General features: G+C 46.7%; 1 protein-coding gene across 1 annotated transcript in view; it reads left to right on the forward strand.

Moving 5' to 3' along the window:
- The window catches only part of LOC146189447 (uncharacterized), a 36,889-nt gene that overhangs the window by 3,838 nt on the left and 14,464 nt on the right, over positions 1 to 18,587 (forward strand). The window contains exons 2-12 of the mRNA XM_084604257.1: positions 4,171 to 4,272; positions 5,490 to 5,656; positions 6,561 to 6,716; positions 7,852 to 7,978; positions 9,721 to 9,949; positions 11,500 to 11,587; positions 12,306 to 12,436; positions 12,630 to 12,714; positions 13,352 to 13,470; positions 15,928 to 16,080; positions 16,332 to 17,953. Coding sequence (XP_084460383.1) covers positions 4,179 to 4,272; positions 5,490 to 5,656; positions 6,561 to 6,716; positions 7,852 to 7,978; positions 9,721 to 9,949; positions 11,500 to 11,587; positions 12,306 to 12,436; positions 12,630 to 12,714; positions 13,352 to 13,470; positions 15,928 to 16,080; positions 16,332 to 17,953 — 2,971 coding nt within the window. The 5' untranslated portion in view covers positions 4,171 to 4,178. The remainder of the gene's footprint in view (positions 1 to 4,170; positions 4,273 to 5,489; positions 5,657 to 6,560; positions 6,717 to 7,851; positions 7,979 to 9,720; positions 9,950 to 11,499; positions 11,588 to 12,305; positions 12,437 to 12,629; positions 12,715 to 13,351; positions 13,471 to 15,927; positions 16,081 to 16,331; positions 17,954 to 18,587) is intronic.

An 18,587-nucleotide genomic window follows, 5' to 3' on the forward strand; every position in this document is an offset into this window, starting at 1 on the left:
TCTTTTGAAGCAAAAAGCTTCACTACGAGGGTCTGAGCCAAGCTTCGTGGGAGCCATATGCTGCAAAAGCCATATTCTGCGCATGCGCAAAACCCCCTCGCCAAGCTCTGCTGGCATTGCCTAGCAACGCTTAAGAGATGTGACTCCTCCTCATTAAAAAAAAAATTTAGTCTCCATCTGGGATTCGAACCTCCATTCCTTAGATTCCCAGCCAAGCACTTTATCAAAAAAAAAAAAAACTGTGCCACACCTCGGGTCTTGAAACCCTCTTCATAATTCCGTTTGTCTACCATGAGGATGATTGCGGGATTCCGCGAGTGAGAGATGCAGCGATTGGCGCGCAATTTGAAAGTACTAAAGACTAAAATAGTTAAGTCACTCAATTAGGTTGACGTCAAGGATGTGACGTCACCCATCTGCCGTCAGCTATGAGGACCAAGCGGGAACGAGTGTGATCCAATGCCGCCGGGCGGCGCTTCTTGCCTTCCGCGAGTAACAGATGCTGCGCCTTTCCTTTCCTGTAAACGAATTATAGAACGCTGGTGAACTTAGATGCGCTCGACATGGAAGCCAAGGAGTTTAGCTGCTGGCGAACGGAGCAGAAGACTGAAGAAATTAACTTCTCATCTTGAGGTAGTCACTGCTTTTCGCTACGTATATGCAGGCGTAGCAGAGCTAAGCCATCTTTAATTTTTTTATTTTTGGGCTGAATATACCTTTCATATCAACCATTTCTTCTGCTCATTAAAGGACCCGTCTACCTGTCAAGTTTGCAGCTAGCTCAGTGCATTAAAAAAATATATTTTGCATTTTTCGGGAAGGACTAACTTGGGGGATAATGTTGTGTACATTGAAATATGTAGCTGGAAGCCACTTTGTAAGCAGCCTTTGGCAAAAGAGTTTGGAAATTATAGTTTTTCTAACAGCCATGGTCTTGCAAAAAGTGGAAACTGAGAAAACATGCTATTCAAATTGAGGGCCTAAATTAATAATTCAAAGTGTCCCAGTATGCCTTTTTCAACATGATACTTCTCTGTGGCGATTGCTTAGAGTCAAGCTGTCCAGTGCCCTTATCTGTGCTCGTGAAATTCTTTCCTTGGTTACTTGCTGGGTGTGCCTCCTCGTCTAGGCTCCATATTCTATCTCCAGCTTGTCGAGCACTTTGGTTAGCCAGACTCCTAGTGGCGCGAAAACAGCATTCAAAGATTACGTGCTGAATTTTAGTCAAACCAAGCTTCTATTTTGGTTTACAAGCCAATACACTGTTGCCACGTCTCCAAATTTGCCTTTCCTTTGTTTTTCTTTTTAGTTGTCTGCTGTACTCTCAATATCGAGCCTTTTTTGGCTGACGAGCACGAAAAACAAGTGTTTCGAATTGGGGGTACACTCAGTTCAGTTTCTTTCCCACTGTGCGGCTGTGTCTTGAAATAAGTTCATAGGAGCTTTCAGTGGTGAGTGCATCCCACCTCTCAAGAAAAAATAATTTTAATCTTTCTACAGCGTAGATGACAATCAAATTTGGTGAGTTTTTTTTTCAGTACATGCACAATCCAAAGCAACATTCATTTAAAACATGTTTCTTTGATGAAAACTGATTTTAGCCCCTCATCCTCCCTCAATGGGGATATACTTTGTAAGTTTGCTGCATGTCTGAGAATGTCTCCATTTATTTGGTAGGCACTCTTCGGACGTGAGTAATAGTTTTTTTATGCAGTTTTTAACATCCTCCGACTACCTGTAGCAACGAGTACAGTAGGGGAGAGCTTCGGCAATAATATATAGTTAGTTTTACCTTGAAGGCACTCAACGATGATGCAGAGATTTGGGTGGCTATGAAAAGGCTTGAAATTGGTCACTGAAAACATGCGAGTCATTGACATCCTAGCTGGAATTAAGAATAGGAAATGGTCAGCACATGCTAGGCAAAGGAAAGGTAACTGATGGTCACACGGGTAACCGAGTGGATTTCAAGAAAATGAAACTAGAGGCGGGGCGACAGCTAGTTAGATGGCCTAACGACTTTGGGAAGTTAGCGAGGGATGAGTTGTGCGGTACTACTAGTAGGAGAGGCCTTTGTTCTGCGCTGGGTTTTATGGGGCTTTTAATAGGGCAGGCCAGTTGGGCGTAGCTAATTCTATCCTTCTGTAGGGAATCTTTTTGTTGGCTGTTTACTGCTAGTCTCTAAGGTGACAGTTTTTGTAATAGCAAGGCCAGTTTATTGCTTTCCATAAGGTTTTTTTTGTTGCTGTTGTGAGGAATTAGTATTCTGGACAAGTTTGGTCGCAAACATTCTTGTCTGGTGGCGTGAGTTAGCATGCACTGAAGCGGAGTATGAATCAGCTTTTGGGAAGTTGCCTCGATAAGTTGATGACTGGATAGCTGAGCATGCTTTAAACATTCCATGATAATATTGCTATTCTGGTATTTAATGCTAATGCAAGAACAGCACCAAACACTTTACACATTTGTCTCCGGTGAGACAATGGCAAAGATAAACAGTGTGGATAGTCAGTTCTTGTGCTCTCCATGATAAGGCATTGTTTCCAAGCTTTCCTGCTGATAAGCGAGGGGAGAGAGCTGCTGGCAGTGGCACCCTAATTATGTATTTCGGGCGTTCATGACACAGGCACTGTGGAACCATTAAATTTCTCCATTTCTCCAATTAATCTCCATGGAGCATGCTCTTTTCCTGCATATCCTTCCTTTATATGTTTTTGTTCTCTAAATACACATTTTTCTTTCTTTTCTTTTTTAAATTTTCTCATTTTGACTAAGGCAGAATGTGAAGGTATCCCGGTTTCAGTGCACGCTAAAGAGGCGCCAAATTGAGCCGATCACAGCCCCCTTCCTTTCCTCATGAACCATTTGGCTTTTAAATAATTCTTTCTTTGTTGCACATAGTTAGTGCTTCGTTAATTGGAGCTATTTTTATTCTGTGTGTGCAGGCAGTAAACATAAACATCATTCTGGCACGTGTTTCTTTTTCACTTACACAAGTCTCTGTTATTGTTTTTGCTTCTTGCCAGTTACAGTTCTTTGCTGTAGCCATCTCCTTTTGTTGGGCACAGCATTGACGAGAACCCCGGTCACTGTATGAGGATTCTGCTTTACCACATGCCGTTAATTTAACATAACTCGGGTCTCATTAGCTGCTATGTAAGTGTAATCACTGCATAGCAGTGTTAGTTATTTGTAGTGAAAGTTTACATCTCATGACTTTACTTGTCATCTGCTGTATATTTTTATTGATCCTGTTTAGCGTCTGGCTTTAGTTCTCTTCTGGTGAATGCTTGAAACAATGTATGGTACAGACGTATAGTATGCTGTTAGTTTTCATTTTGACTCACATATGAAATCCTTTGGGAAATCCTCTGAAATCCTTTCCGTGTATTGGACTGATCACATTTTGTAAGACATTTCTGAAGCCTCATTTAAAGTCCCGCCGTGGTGGTGCTGTGGTTAGGGCGTTGTTGACTACCATATTCAGAGATATGGGATCAAACCCCAGCCGCGGTGACCGCTTTTCGATGGAGGCGAAAAACGAGGCGCCCGTGTGTTGTGCGATGTCAGTGCATATTAAAGAACTCCAGGCGGTCAATATTTCCAGAGTCCTCCACTACGGCGTCTCTTATAGCCTGAGTCGCTTTGGGAAATCAAACCCCGTATTCAAAACGAAACCTAATTTAATGTGCCACAAGTTGTGAGGTTACAGAGGAGGTAAAAAGATGAGTTTTACGGCCGAACAACCTATGGTTTCTATGGCCAAGCATTTGTCTTTTTCAGCATGTTCAGGGGTCAGCCTAGTTTGCTCATTTTAATCCTCCAAATGAGTCTACCAATTTTCCCAGTTTCTCTAGTGTGTAGCAATTCATTAATGACAAAAAATCATATGTTGCAAAACTTGTTTTACTTTGCCCGGGCATTACAGTGCTTACCACAGTAGTCTTGTTGTTTGGCACTGTCTATGTGCATGCTGAGGTGTGTACAAAGTGTACAAAGTATAGGTTAGTCCTACATTCCTTTTGCTCTTTTTTTGTATCCTCATTCTAGAGACAATCTTCAGTTCCTTCTTTTCCTTGCATTTTGATATTTCTTCACCTCCAGTGCAAGCTATCTGCAGCCTGTACTGTATGTGTGATTTCTGTGGTGTACTCTGCACGTTCTGTGCAGGTATCACCATGTCAACCATGATGGGCTCAGAGGTTGCCAGGACCGCAACCGTCCTCTTGCTTCTGCTCTGCCACGCTTCCGGGCACCCTCTTGGGGGTGGAGGTAAGGTTTTTATAACAATACAGTACTACGTCTCTGCAATTTTACTCTTTGCAGGGGAAGTGGTCTCAAAAGTAGGTAGTATCGCTCACTGCCTTGCTGAGTAACCTTAGTAGTGCACATTGAATCAAAAAGCAGTTCCAGGTAGTGTTACTGAATAACCTTGAAGAGCATGCTGCATAGTGAAAGCAGTTGTGGCTAGTTCTATTGAAATTTTAGAGCACTTCTGTAGTTAATTGTTGCGCTCATTGAGTACTAGTCTCTTTGAGGTCTCTTGTATCTTTCCGCTTTATGAAAACCAGTACCATTGAGAGGCACCTTCATGTGTAATTCAGCAAAAGTTAGGAAGACCTTTGTCGTTGTTTGCAGAGGTTGCTTCTGCGCATGAAAGTTGTTTATAGCCTTGTGCCATTAAGAATAAAAGGAAGTTTAATGCTCAGGTTGCCGTGCTATACGCTTCTTAAAGTGCTAACGAAGCACAAAAACCTTGGAGCAGTGCAAAACAGATGTGTCGAGATCTGTTTGGGAGGCATGCCACTTTATTCAATAATAATAAAAGCTGAGGTGTGCTCATTGCTTGGAATATATTGTTGCAAGAGGCTTATGACTGCGCATTGTGGCTTCGTCTTTTATTCTGGCGAGTAAGTTGTACGCAGGGCTATGCAGGGCACCTGGCCTAATCTGCGTTCTCCAAAACATTGCATGAGGCTGTAGGGATACATCTGTGTGTCGTGCACGAAGTGTTCCTGTGTTCCTGGCCTCTCAAATTGCCGTTCTGTTGAGCGCATTTTACTGGCTTCCTCTGCTGAGGCGTCCCATAATAGATATCCAGGTCATGCATCGAAGCACCGAGGAGAATCCTTCGCTCGCAAGGTAGAATGTTCACAGAGTCAATGTTTTAGGGATGCAAAGGGGGCCCTCATTGTTTGTATTCTACTGAATACGAACAACTGCTGATTGGTACTGATTGATTGGTGCTGATTGGTAGCGCTCAGTTTTGGCGCTGGGTGAGTGAAATCCATTTTGTTTTGAACTTTCTAAACGCAATGTCTTTTGTTTACATTCTCCGATTATTTAGCTGGAATTATCAGCACCGACTAAAATACTGGGGTACACCTTTAGTCCTAAAGAGTGTCTATGGCCCTTTGTACTCTTCCTTGTAGCTCTATGCAGTGGTGTGCTTCTTATTCTTTTTTGCCTACTCTTGTCCTGCGTGGTAGGTGAACCACCCGTGTCGTCCGAGGAGGAAGGAGGGCAGTCATGGATTCCGGCCTTGGGCACCCTCTCGGAGTCGGTGTGGGTGATCGGAGCGTCAGTCTGCTTTGCCCTGACGGCAGCCATTGTGGCCTCCCTGGGTTGTCTCTGCTGTCGCAACGAGGGCATCAAGGTGGGCGGGGCCTGTCACTTACCTCAGTGTTTCGCTTAGGTTTTTCGACAGCATATTGACAATGCATTTTCAGAGCCATGATGTACATGTGCCCACGGTGCGGGTTTCATACCTGGATGTCAGGGTGCAAGTTGGGCCTAACTGCGTTTTTTTTTCTTCTCACGCTCTTTTATTGGCTGATACCGCACGCATTAGAGGCAGAGCGGGACGTTCGCAAGTGCAGTGCACCCGTAAGCAAAAGAAAACTTTTTTTTTGTATGCTTTGTGTCGGTGAACGAAGGAGTCGTCTCGTGGTACCAAGTTACGCAGCCAACCGTTCGTAAATGCGTTTACTCCTTGGCATTGAAATGGTATTATTGAATGTTCTGGATTAATGATCAGCAGATGTGGCTCTTCAGCAAGCTGCGGGGGTGATTCTAACAAAAAGAAGACCCTGGCATTATGACTGTGTGTCTTAGGAAATGCAAAACACTAATGCAGTGGGTCCTGTCTTAATGACTCTTGTTGTATCGTAGCGTACGAGACAAGCCTGCTTTTCCTACGAGCATTCTCTGTTCAACTACCTTTGATAATTCACACTTAAAAGGGTGCCAAAAACTAGTTTAACTATGTAGACTTTGAATATTAGGGGACATTCTCAAAGACGTTTCATGTTGGCATGACCACAGCGTCAGTTCAAGTAAACCAACCCGTCATAGCTTTGATGTTCGGGCTGGTGGTCTCAAGATGACAAAACGGAGCCCTCTTGTACAGCACTCCTCAGAGCCCACGAGTCGTTTTGTGAGGTTAAACTCCACGTACTGCATATGTGAGCCCTGAGCACATGGTTTGTGTGTGGTGCATTGAGACTTCAGTTGCCACTTTGGCACCAACGTCACTCTTGTCGATGTTCCTGTATGCACAGCTCCTGGGTGCCCGCAATGGGGTTAGCGTGCCCCACCTTCCTCTGGGCAGCATGGCCCAGCGGTCCAGCCTCTCGCCCGAGGTGACCATCTTCCCACCGGCCGCAGCCGCCCCACGCCTGGCCTTCGCCTCGCCCCCGACACCATTCGATGACAAGGTGTGTGTCGGGTCCAGTCTTTGTTTCTGCCACGGGAGAGGGGGTAGCCTTGTGCTCACACACTTATTAATGCGATAGCATTTGAAGCTTCGCGGCACAAAAATGCGTTATACTGTGTCACAGAATTTGGTGATAGGCTGGTGGAAAGCGGCGTCTCTATACTGAAAGTGACAAATACATTTCTATGTAGCTTTATTACGTTTGTGGTGCTGCCTTTTGACACCATTGGGGAAACAGCTATCAGGTAGCCAGACATGTAGGGGTTAGTAAACTTGACCATGAAGCATGACAAAAACTGGATGCAAAGGTGTCAGCAGCTCCTAACGCTTTTGCGTGACAGTGCGTAATGTAATTAGGTGTCCCTTATGAATTGTTTTGCTCGGTGCTACCCCTTTGTTCGTGTAGAATGTGAGAGCCGTAACCTGGAGTGGTCATTAGAACCATAAGCTTGTGCTAGTTATTTCAGGTCACTGTTTTGCAGCGCAAGCAACAAGGGAATGAACAGGCAGACACTAGGAGCTCCATCTGTCTTTCCAGGGCCGATGTTGTGTCGTTTGTCCTCCTTCTTGGGTTGTGTATGGCACTGGGATTGGTCAGGGGGGGGTCAGGGGAAGGGTCACCATAGTTGGTAGATTTTTGTCTTGCTAGCAGTCAGTGACGCTTTGCGCTAACTACCTGAGAGGTTCTTTATTGTTTGTGAGTTGCTGGCTTGATTGGCTTGCAGGGCTGCATGCTTCAATTTAAACGAGAACGCTGTAACTGTGTGTAGCTCTTGCAAAAAAGGAAGTTTTCTGCTAGCTTGGAGTGAAATCTGAGCTCATATTTAAACCGCTGTTGTAGTAGGTATGAGGGCAAAGCATGCTCATCTACTGAATTACTGAGTTAGAGAAGCTAGATTCAATCCCGGTCACATTTCGGTTGAGTTGGTTCACAGGAAGGGAACTAGTAATAGTTCCCTTCCTGTGAACCACCTCATTATTATTATTAGTATTATGTTTAGGAAAGCGAGTCGTTCGACGAGCTTTATTTGCGGTTTTTCTCTTTTCCCCCCATCTGAGTGCGCTTTCTGTGGGAAGTGTCACTGTGCCTGTCAGCTTCTGCCCTGCATCTCACTGTCACCACTGATTTGTTACAGGTGAGCTTTGAGCCCCTGCCGAAGATCTTCCCACGGCTGCCGGCGTCCCCCTCCAAGCATCCCCTGCGGCCTGCCCACTACTCTGGGGAGCTGGGTGGCACTCCCAGCTCAGTCCACGACTGGTTCGGTGAGTTGCGTGCTCTAGGTTCTTTAACGCACTTTTTTTGCTTCGTCGTTCAGTTGGATTACCTTTTGCATCGCTTTTGCTAGCTCATCCCCAACTCATTTTTTCTTGTCTAGAGCTCAGTGTTCCTTGTTAGGCTGATCGTTTACTTGATTTCATGGGGCCTTGCAAGGCACGATATCTGCGGCCAATACCTGATCATCTGCTGCGTTGAGTGTTGGAAAATGGGCTGTTCTTTCCAGGCACATTATGAGATGGTACAAGAGCAAGGAGAAGTGCCATTTTTTTTTTTTTTTTTATTGCTCTGAACATTGCATGATCAGTTTGAGTGCTGTTTGTTTGTAATGTAAGAACAGTGGTTAGGTTAGGTTAGGCTAGTAGAGTTTAACATCCAAAAGTGGCTTGGGCTAAGAGGGAGGTTGTAGTGGAGCTCTCCGGAAATTTTGACCACGTGGAGTTTTTTCGCACAGTACACTAACGACTTGCTTTTCATCTTCATCGAAAAAGTGGCTGCCGTGGCCAGGATTGAATCCACGTTCCTCGAGATCAGTAGTCGAGTGTCCTAACTGCCACTGTGGTGGGGTATAAGGACAGCGGAATATGTCGGTAACAACATTTCCCCCCAAAATATGTGCTCTACTGAATGAAAAGCTTAAAAAAAAAAGCACATCCGCTGTCTGTTCACAACAGAAAAACCAGGAGAACCAAGTGGAAATGGCTTTCGGGCTACTTTAGTTTTGACTTGTCGTTTGGCTGTATTGGTGTGCTGTTCAAGGTGTCAGATTGCAGCCTCTTATTGTATGCGGATTCGTAAAAATATGTCTAAATTTGCAGTTCCGGTTTCACTGTTGTTCAGTGAGGAGGAACCATCTAGCGGTGGCATTGGTTGACTGTTTTGATTTCCCCACCCTGATGCCGCATCTACCCCCCTTCCCCCACCCCCCACACACACACACACAAGCAGAGTTGCTAACATCAAAAGATAAACATACCGTGGTGTTATTCGTGCTCAGCACCTTAGCGTGCTGCGAAAAAATGCGCTGTACACTGCGATCACAGCAGTGTAGAGAGACATGCAAATGATTTACGCTTTATTTATTTCTTTTCTTTCTCTTTTCTTTTTTTTTGAAGCGAAAGCTTCACTGGGCTAGCTGCTGTGCATTTCGCATACACTGCAGTTTGACCTTCAGCCACGTGACTAGCGGCGTGCGGATGTCTTCGTGCGAGTGGTGCACGGAGTGCATTAGATTCTTCTTCTGTTGCTGTTTCGCTTGTTCTACATAGCATACCTGCTTCTTCTTCACACACCTGGCAAACATCATTCATACCAGTACATATCTCCACCACTATACAACATTACCTGACACAATGCCACACAGACTTCCAGTCCCCTGCCTACCCTTTCCCTCCACCACCACCACTGCCCATCTGGCTCGCTTTTCTGGGGACTCTCCTTTCAAAATGCCCTTGACACCTTTGTGCCATCTAGAACCGGCAGTGATTTCCTCGAGGTCCGCAGACATTCATGGAGGAGTCGCACGCTTTCGCTTTGTCTACTTAGTAAACCTTTCCTTAATTTTTTTTTCATATTCTCTGCGGCAAAAGTGGGGTGTGGGTTCATTGCACGAGTAAATATAGTGCGCCGAAGATGTCCCTAGGCTGGCGGTGATGTTAGTGGCAGTGAGACCATGTCACCGCATTGTCGAAGCAGACGACGACTTGAGCCTTGCTCTCGCTGCATGCAGACGACCCCCAGGCCAACTTTCCGAGGGAGCGCCTGCAGTACCTGCAGGAGCTGGGCATCGGCTGGTTTGGGCAAGCCGTGCGTGGGGAGGCCCAGAACCTGCACAGCAGCGGGCCCAACGACAGTGAACCGGGTGCCGCAACCACCACGCCCGTGGTCGTGAAAATCCTCCGCTCGGACGCGACGCCCACGGAGCACATCTGCTTTCTGCACGAGGTGCAGCATCTCAGGTGGGCAGCGCGTCCCAGCATTTCAACCCCGAGCATACTACAGAGAGTTGGTCACTGTTAGCCAAGATCGAAACCATGCGAGCTATAAAACCTTCGCTCGCCTATATTGGGCTAACAGTATAAGAAAGCAGTTGTCGGATGTTACAGCAAGGACTCCAGCACAAATTTGGGTGCAGAAGCTTTGTACCCCACGATGCTTGCTGAGAATGTGGTGGAGCGTTTTTGTTCACTTTTTGAGAGGCAGTACTTAGCCGTGAAATGCACCACGCTCTCCTCGGAACTTTAAAACGTTTTTCTCCAACTCTGTTGAAGCACTGTGTGCACAACAAATGCGCGGCTTTTTCTCGGTGGGCTAAGCCTAGCAGCGATTCCTTTGTTTCAGGTGAATTTAGACTCCTCTGTGTCACTAGCAATGCCAGCTGTGAGATGTGGCCAATTTGTCTCGACGCGGCACGTCCGTTGCATTTTTTTTCCCCCTTCTTTTCGTGGGCAGATTTTTCTGCCTGAAATTATCCTGTTATCTTTATTGCAAAAGCACTTTCTCATTGTGTCCAAAGTGCCTCACTGTTCCTAATCTTGTAGCGACCTAGAACGATCTTGGAAGATTCTCCTAGCAACAGCGCTCCTCCCCCTTCTTCAAAGGGCACTGAAGTGTATATACACATTTAATTGAATGTACCCAGTTCTACGGTCACTTCTTCAAAATTAGGCCCCCCCCCCCCCACTTGAAAATTGACCTCAGTCAAATTGGAGAAAAATTTATGTACACGTATAACTCTGCCAAATTGGACCAAAATTGACATCGAAGCATAAAATGGACTGTGCCTAATGGCCCTGGTCACCCAAAAATTGGCCACTTTGCAGTCATACTAAAGGTGGTATTCAAGCATAATGGACTGCATTACAGTTCGGACCGCTGCCATGTTTCCTTGGTGACAGGTGTTTTAATGAAAATGAGATGCACAAGTTAACATCTCTACCAGTAGCCCTGTATGCATGAACTGGACAGAGTCGGGTCGAGTAACTCTGTTGAGTAAAAAAAAACTACTTGTTGGTTTCATGTATAGAACGCAGTCAGGTTGCATAAAGTAGGCTGCAGAGCAAGTCGAGCTAACTCGCTTGCAGTGGGTAGGTTAAGTTGCTTGACCCGCTTGTCTAGAAGCATGTAGATGCTGTCGAGTCAAGGAGTTGAGCTATAGGGAACTCTGGGGTCAAAAAGCTTCCGGTGCGGCTAAAAGTATCAGCGAAGTTGAATGCTTTGTGGCCTTCATCAGGGGTAAAAAATAATAATTGAAGCTTTCTATAATAGAAGGCAATTGAATCAAACATGAGCAGGAAGCTACTACAATAGTTATAACCTCGACTCTAGGTGCCACTACTATATTTACTTGCTAGAAGCGAATTCATGTGGACAAAAAGCAGGGTGAGTAAAGGTGACCTCACTTACTCGACACAGACTCAACTCTGTGCTGTCGAGTCCATGTACACAGGACTAGTGTGAAGTGCTGTGCAGGTGTCTCAGGCTCCCTCTCTGCGATTGTAATGTGCAGGCTCCTGAGGCACCCCAACCTCCTGCAGTTGCTGGGCCGCTGCCTGGAGTCAGACCCGTTCCTCCTCATCCTGGAGGACTCCGTTATGGTTCGTGCACCCATTCAGTAGTTGTGCCCATTGCAGCTGTGTGCATTGCTTGCATGCATGGAGGTGCAATACATCACCTGTTGACCTTGTCTTGGCTCAATCACACTAAATCGAGGGCGGTTAGCTTTACTACAGTTCATTTTAAAGTTAAGGGGTTCTTTCGTAGATGTTAACGTTGAATGCATCAGTTCTCTACAGTTGGGCATGGCTCGTGATAACTGATTTGTGAGCATATACAAGTCTATTATAATTAGGCTGTGGGGAGAGTATTTGGATTTTGCCAATTTCTTGACCACAGACTGAAATCTGTTCCTGCTCATGTTCGAAACGAGTTCATGCTGCATCTGTATAGAAACCACTGCGTGGCACTAATCTAGCTAAGGGGATTGAAACCCAACATTCTCATGTTCAGCAGCTCTTCAATGTAAATGGATCTAGGTAAACCCGCATGCCCACAGCTGGCTTTAGGGCTGGCATTTTTTAATGATTGAGTTCCGAGGGGGCACAGGAATGGCTCTAGATATTGTTGACAGCTGACTTCTGGGGTAAGCTGGTGGCATTTGGACATGAGATACGTGACTAACGAACAGAGATGGCACCAAGGATGAGCGGACACCATGGCACACAGCACTTCAGTGCTCGAGGAGTTGTCTTTGGAGATCTGGCGTTCATATGTGGATAGGTGTCACAGACAAGTGTCGCCTTTGTTGCTGCGCAGGATTTGAAAACGTTCCTGCTGAGCAGGCGTCCAGAGGCGGAGCCCTTCCTCCTCAGCTTGGTTCCCCTGCAGGCGGCGTGCGCCATCGCCTCTGCTCTGGACCACATGCACCGGCACAGCTTTGTCCACGTGTGAGTGCGCAATTCACAAAGTAGACAAGAGCACTGGCCTTACCACTTGCTAGCACCTTTGCTCAGTACTTTCAGGGTTGCGCCCATGCAAAAAAAAAGCACTCTCAAAACAGACAGCTGTAGTTCTCTTTCTGGAAGAAATTGATGCTGCGGCTTGTGTCACTGTGTTATTGAGTCTTTTTGGCCGTCACAGGGACCTGGCTGCACGCAGCTGTGTCGTTGACCGGAACCAGACTGTCAAGGTCGGCGACTATGGAACTTCCCTGCAGGCCTACAAGGTGAGGAGGCCTTGTGCTGAATAGGAAAAAAAAAAATGTTGTGCGGACTTTGAACACGAAGGTTTTCTTTTCGTGCTTGTTTATAGAAAACTGCCCAGTAATAGCTTTTTGGTTATAACCTTTCCGATTGCGTAGGCGCAACTGTATAGCTTTACACGAGAAATTTTGTGAACTCACCAGATTATTGTGCTGTGTGCCGAAGTGAATGGGTACATTTAGCGAACGCATCCAGGAGACAGTACTGTGACTCGAGGTCGGACACGTCTAGTTCGTTTTGCATACTGGTGAGTGTAATTGTCCGTTGACGTAAATGAAGTCCCAATTAAGTTGTCTCATGCTTGTTTTGCCTTGTTCATTCATGCTGCTTTCTTGCGAACCCTTACCAGCTTTTATGCGACACTAGCATCTTTGAAATCGGGATTTCCTCATCTGTCTTTCAAGCTTTGCAATTGAATCCTGATTGCCATTTCTCTGTTTTCATGACATCTTTTGGGAGTATGCATTGTCAGACTAGTAAGACAGCTTACACTTAGGAGTTGTACTTTTTGCTTTGATCGTTGAATTCCGCGAGTCACAGTCCACATGTGCTGCTCTTCTTACCGTTGTCTACATTGGTGGGGCTACTCCCTTTCTCCAGGAGGACTACCACTTGGTGGGCGAAGTAGCCATACCCCTTCGCTGGAGTGCGCCAGAGTCCCTGCATTGCACTGACCTTGCTTTGGAGGCCCGGGAACTCACCAAGGAGGCCAACATCTGGTCAGTGACTGGGTCATTTGTATTTATTTTATTTTATTTATAGATACTGTGATCCAGTACAGATCATAGCAAGGTGGAGAAAAAACCGAACTAGAAGCATATAAACACACTCGGATTCATAAAATTCATAACACTAAATTCATAACATTTGCAGGCACTTTTCAAACATTAGTACACTATTCTGGGTAACAGTCTCGCTGTTAAGCTTGTTCTATTGTGTAATTGTCCTCGGGAAAAAAAGAATATTTAAAGCAGTTATTTCTCGCGTTCAAGGTGGTTATTGTCAGTGCGTGCCTTTGTATTGTGTTATAACACGAGGAGTAAGCAAAATAATTACAAGTATTAACATTATAGTGACCTTTTAGGAGCTGAAATAGAAACCTTAATGGTAATCCGCTGCGTTTCACGAGTTTACTGACAGATGCACGGCCGTAGGAGTTAAACACAAACCTAACTACCTTATGCTGCATTCGCTCAAGTTTATGAATGTTGGTTAATGTGAAAAGGTCATTGGTGTTGCAGAAGCTGTGTTCTCTTTGCTGCTATAAAGCGTAATTAGTGTAAGAGCAACCAGTAGAATTAAACAAACGGTTTAGCATTTTAATTTGGTGTTTAAGGTTTAGTAGGGCCATTGGCACCTCTGCGTTGCACCACAGACTTGATGCTGTTCTCATTTGGAGGTGACCTCATTAAAGTCATCTTGTGGCAACTTCCAACTGGTGAAGTGGAGCTGAGTGCCCGAATCGGAATAGAGTGAACCAGTCTCGATCTACCAACGGAACATGCAGAGCGCACGGCGGAAGTAATGCTGAGCCGGTTTCGGAAGTTGAAGTTGCATCCGGGCACCTAAATGTGTTGCAATTGATAAATTGGCAGGAATGTGGCACTCTGCAACTTGCTATTGCGCAATTTTAACGCTGTAGACGTTTTTCGATAGACGCAATTCGACATATGCGTGAAGAAGAAAAAAAGGTTATGCCCAGTGTCCTGTGCCTGCATCTCCGAAGCTGCTAAAAACAGTAAAAAAAAATTCTGCAACCTCCAAAAGTGATGACGTCACCAGCTAGAATTTCCGTCAACTCTTGTCAGTGGATTCAGCTAGAATGCCCAGAGTTGCTCCCTATGACCAGCGGAATATGCGCGGCCGATCTTGGTCAACCAGTGGAGTTCGAAATCGTTCTCCCTAAGCAAGAAGACATGTTCTAGAGTGACCATTGGCAATCATATTTAGTTATCTCTAAACCTATGGGTCTTAGTAATTTCGGCTTCCTGTGTCGACTTCTAATAAACTGCTGCCACGTAGCAAAAAAAAAAACTCGATTGGTTTTGACAGATTCAACGTGCACTGCAATGATGTCAACTTGGTTAAATTTCTTTCTATAGCGTCTCTCTCTAGGCAACTCAGGCCTTACCTCAAACTTACCACAGAACTAACTACTACAAACTAACTACTGCACACTTACAGAACTTACTCCAGCTGGAAATTATCAAAAATGATTTCTTTTTGATTTGTCTTTTATTTTTCCTCAGCCAGCCCTTTTTTTTTTCTTTTTGCATTGAAACAAAACCTGTGACCAGTTCGGAGCTACATGGTTAAAGTATAACTGACCAGTCAGAAAAATTCTTAACGCACAAAGAAAAAACTCGCTCGGCCGATAAGGGCCAGTTTGAAAAATAATAAATTTTGACAATTCACCTATCACAGTTGCAAAACAAACTACACGTGACACCTCGGTTCAGAAACACTGAGGTGTGTGCCGTAGCCATAGGTCATGCCGTGAGCCTTGCTTAGAACCAATACATTGCTAAACCAGCACGTCGCAATTCCTGCAGTATGTGAATAAAGGTCAAGGTCTATTTGTGCAATTGTCATAATCGAGTCTGATAAAAGAAGCTCAGGGGTGCTTCTCTAAATGATTGACAAGAACGGAGAGCGTGCCATTAGCTCGAGTGAAAAAATAGTGGTGTACAGAAATCACCAGATTTATGCAAGCCAGGATAAGAAATAGGAAGCTTGCAGGGTGGGTTACAGAAATAACTCGGGTTAGTGACATTCTTGTGGAAGTCAAGAAGAAGAAATGGCCATGTAGTGCAAAGAGAGGATAACCGATGGTCGCTAAGAGTAACCATTTGGATACCAAGGGAAGGAAAGGATAGCAAGGGGCGGCAGAAAGTTAAGTTGGCAGGTGAGGTTAACAAGTTTGCAGGGATCAAGTGGATGCAACTAGCACAGGACCGGGATAATTGGAGAAATATGGGAGAGGCCTTCGCCCTGCAGTGGGTATAGTCTGGCTGATGATGATGATCCAAACCAATCCGTTTGAATGAATGCATTTTAATCAAAGACTAACTTGCATGGCTGTGAAGAGGACAAAGAGCTTTGCCATTTGTGGCAGGGATGATTGCTCCCTTCTATGTTAGGTTGAGAATTGCAGCATCTGGTGCGTGTATGTGCAGGAGCTTTGGGGTCCTGCTCTGGGAGCTGCTGTCCCTGGGGGCCCTGCCCTACGAGGGTCTCTCGGACGAAGAGGTGCTGAAGCGGGTTGTGGTGCAGCGCAATCTGGTGCCATCCAGGCCCACCACACCAGCTGGACGCCACACCGACCGCTTGTGAGTTTCCCCTCTTCTCCTTGTGCCTGCTCCTCGTCATGAACAATAGCTTGTCCTAGTTCCTACACGAGCTGGACGTGCTGTTAATGTGCAGTTCACAGCCTTTGGCAAGATTAGTTTATTATTTTCCTTTTCTGTTTTACATTTTCATGACTGTTTATGATGAAGCTTTTATACAGAGTTTGGAAAGAGGATTAGAAGGCTTGTTTGGCAAACTACAAGTTTCACCTTGTCGTTTCACCATGGCGCAGGTACCAAGTTGCCACCTGGTGTTGGAGCGAGGTGGTCAATGACCGGCCATCCATGCATGAGCTGCGCGAGCTGCTCGGTCATCTCCTGCGTGAGAACAGCGATGCGCACGACTTTGAGTCCCGCTGGGCTGCCCTCCGGCCAGAGCGTGTCAAGGAGCACAACCTAGCGCCCAACCATCCGGCTGCCCTGTCCTTGTCCCGGTTGGGCTTCGAGAGCGACTTCGTTGCTGCCAGCCTGCAGAACCTGCACGGCAGTGCCGAGGACCTCCGCACGGAGCCAACAGTGGAAGAGGAGGAGGAAGAAGAGCTGACATCCTTCCACATCTCGGAGGCGATCCGTGACCTCGATGCCATCCTGGCTGCTGAGTCAGGCTCCACCACGGCCTCTGTCGACCTCCCTAGCGAGTCGATGCACCGGCAAGACAGCCTGGGCAACGAGTCGATCGACTCGAGGGAGCTCAACTCGCTCGGCTTCAAGAAGAGCGCCTCTGTCGAGGATCTGCTCCGCGAGGGGCCTGAGAAAGTAGCCGAGATGTTCCGCATCACTGTCATCGACGATGCGGACGCCAGCGGTAGTGAACCCCGCAGTCTTGGAGCTGACTCGGACATCTGGAGGCGGCTCGATGATGGTCCTGCAACATCTGTCAACGGTGCGGTGAACGGGGGGGTTGTTGCCGGTGGCGGCAGTAGTGCTGTGGCATCAAATGCGGCCATCTGGGGCAGTGGTGCCGGTGACGCGGTGCAAGTGACCGAGTCTTCACCGCATCTGGCTGAAAGGGACAGTGGTGGTCCGCGGAACTCCGTGGTGGCGACAACGGCACGTGAGGACGTAAGTAGCGGAGTCGCGGGACGGTTTGGTGGTGGTTGCACTTCAGCACACAGCTGTTTCCCGCCCCCTCCGGCCGCTAACTCCATCGACGGTGGCACGCTGAGCACTAACACCCCAGACGCTTCTTCCTCCGGTGATGCTGCTGCCGCTGCCCAGGGAGCGGCGACTGATTCGCACAACCCTGTCTTGACTTGCAGCCAGAGCGGAGACGACTCTGAGACGTCGACGCCGGCTGCCGGACCGGCTTTCGAGCCTACGGCGAAGGCCGGCAGTAACAGCAGCCGTGACAGTGCTTCGTACGTGACGGCACTGGAGTCGGAGGAATCGAGTTGCGGGCTGGTGCCGGGACTCTTGGACTGTCCGGCGTCAGAGTCGGAGACTATGTTTCTGACAGCCATGCCAGACTGCGACGACACATCGGACTGCTCTGAAGCGACCCTGGCCGATGATGATGATGACAATTTTGCGAGCCCGCAAGCGCAGTGTGTGCGAACGTCGACACCGACAATGGACTGTCCGAGTCCTGGTGTGTCGCCGATTCCCAAGTGTGCGTCGTGGAACGTGGGGGACGATATTGAGGAGTCAGCACTTTCGGACCTGACGACGGAGGAGGACGATGCAGGGAGGGGGGGCTCTTCATTTGAGGACTCGCTCGCAATCACCGAGGACTCTTTTGTGGGTGAGATGCGCAGAATTGCCAACGAGGCTGTGGCACAGCACCGACAGGGAATGCAGAATGGGCAGACGGTCACCAATGGGCATTTATGCAATGGACCGATAGCGCCGGAGGACGGTGAGCATTTTAGTTGGCATCTCTTCAGGTCTTCTCAGAGGTTTCCTTTGCTGGGGAAATATTTACGGGTGGGAGAAAAGGTGCAGGTGCGTTGGTCAGTAGAAATAACTGTCAGGGCGTTTCATTGTTCTGTTTTTTTTTGTAAACATGCATGAGTTTGATTCATTTACGTAAATCCAGGCACATGAATCTTGAGTTATTCCTTGTGAGCCACTGCAGGTCGTGATGAATGCATTTGTGCGAGCATCTAGTTATACCATTGTGATTCAGACCATGTTTAAATATGAGTAAGTACAAATCTCGAGTTTTAGTCCTTGTGCATGCATCTTCTTTGGCCTAGCTGACCCAAGCAGTCATCCTTGAAATGAACTTAAAGAAGAGTTGGCTGAGATGACAAAAGGTCAAGGGAAGGGCTATTCTACTCGTTAAGTGTGCACATATTGACTTGCCGAATTTTCTGCATATCCTGTGTCTTGGTGATTGAATCTTAGCGCTCGTACTTTCATCTTTTTCAGCGCACACACGCTTGAGTTAGTGCATGCAGATGTGTGGATGAGTGAGTCGCACCGGGTGATGTGAAGTTGCGCATATATATATATATTCTGCTCGCATCATTTCTTTGTGAGCAACTTTC

This window comes from Amblyomma maculatum, chromosome 5 (genome assembly GCF_055883805.1).
Source record: "Amblyomma maculatum isolate TAMU_Amacu chromosome 5, ASM5588380v1, whole genome shotgun sequence".
NCBI classification, from domain to species: domain Eukaryota; kingdom Metazoa; phylum Arthropoda; class Arachnida; order Ixodida; family Ixodidae; genus Amblyomma; species Amblyomma maculatum.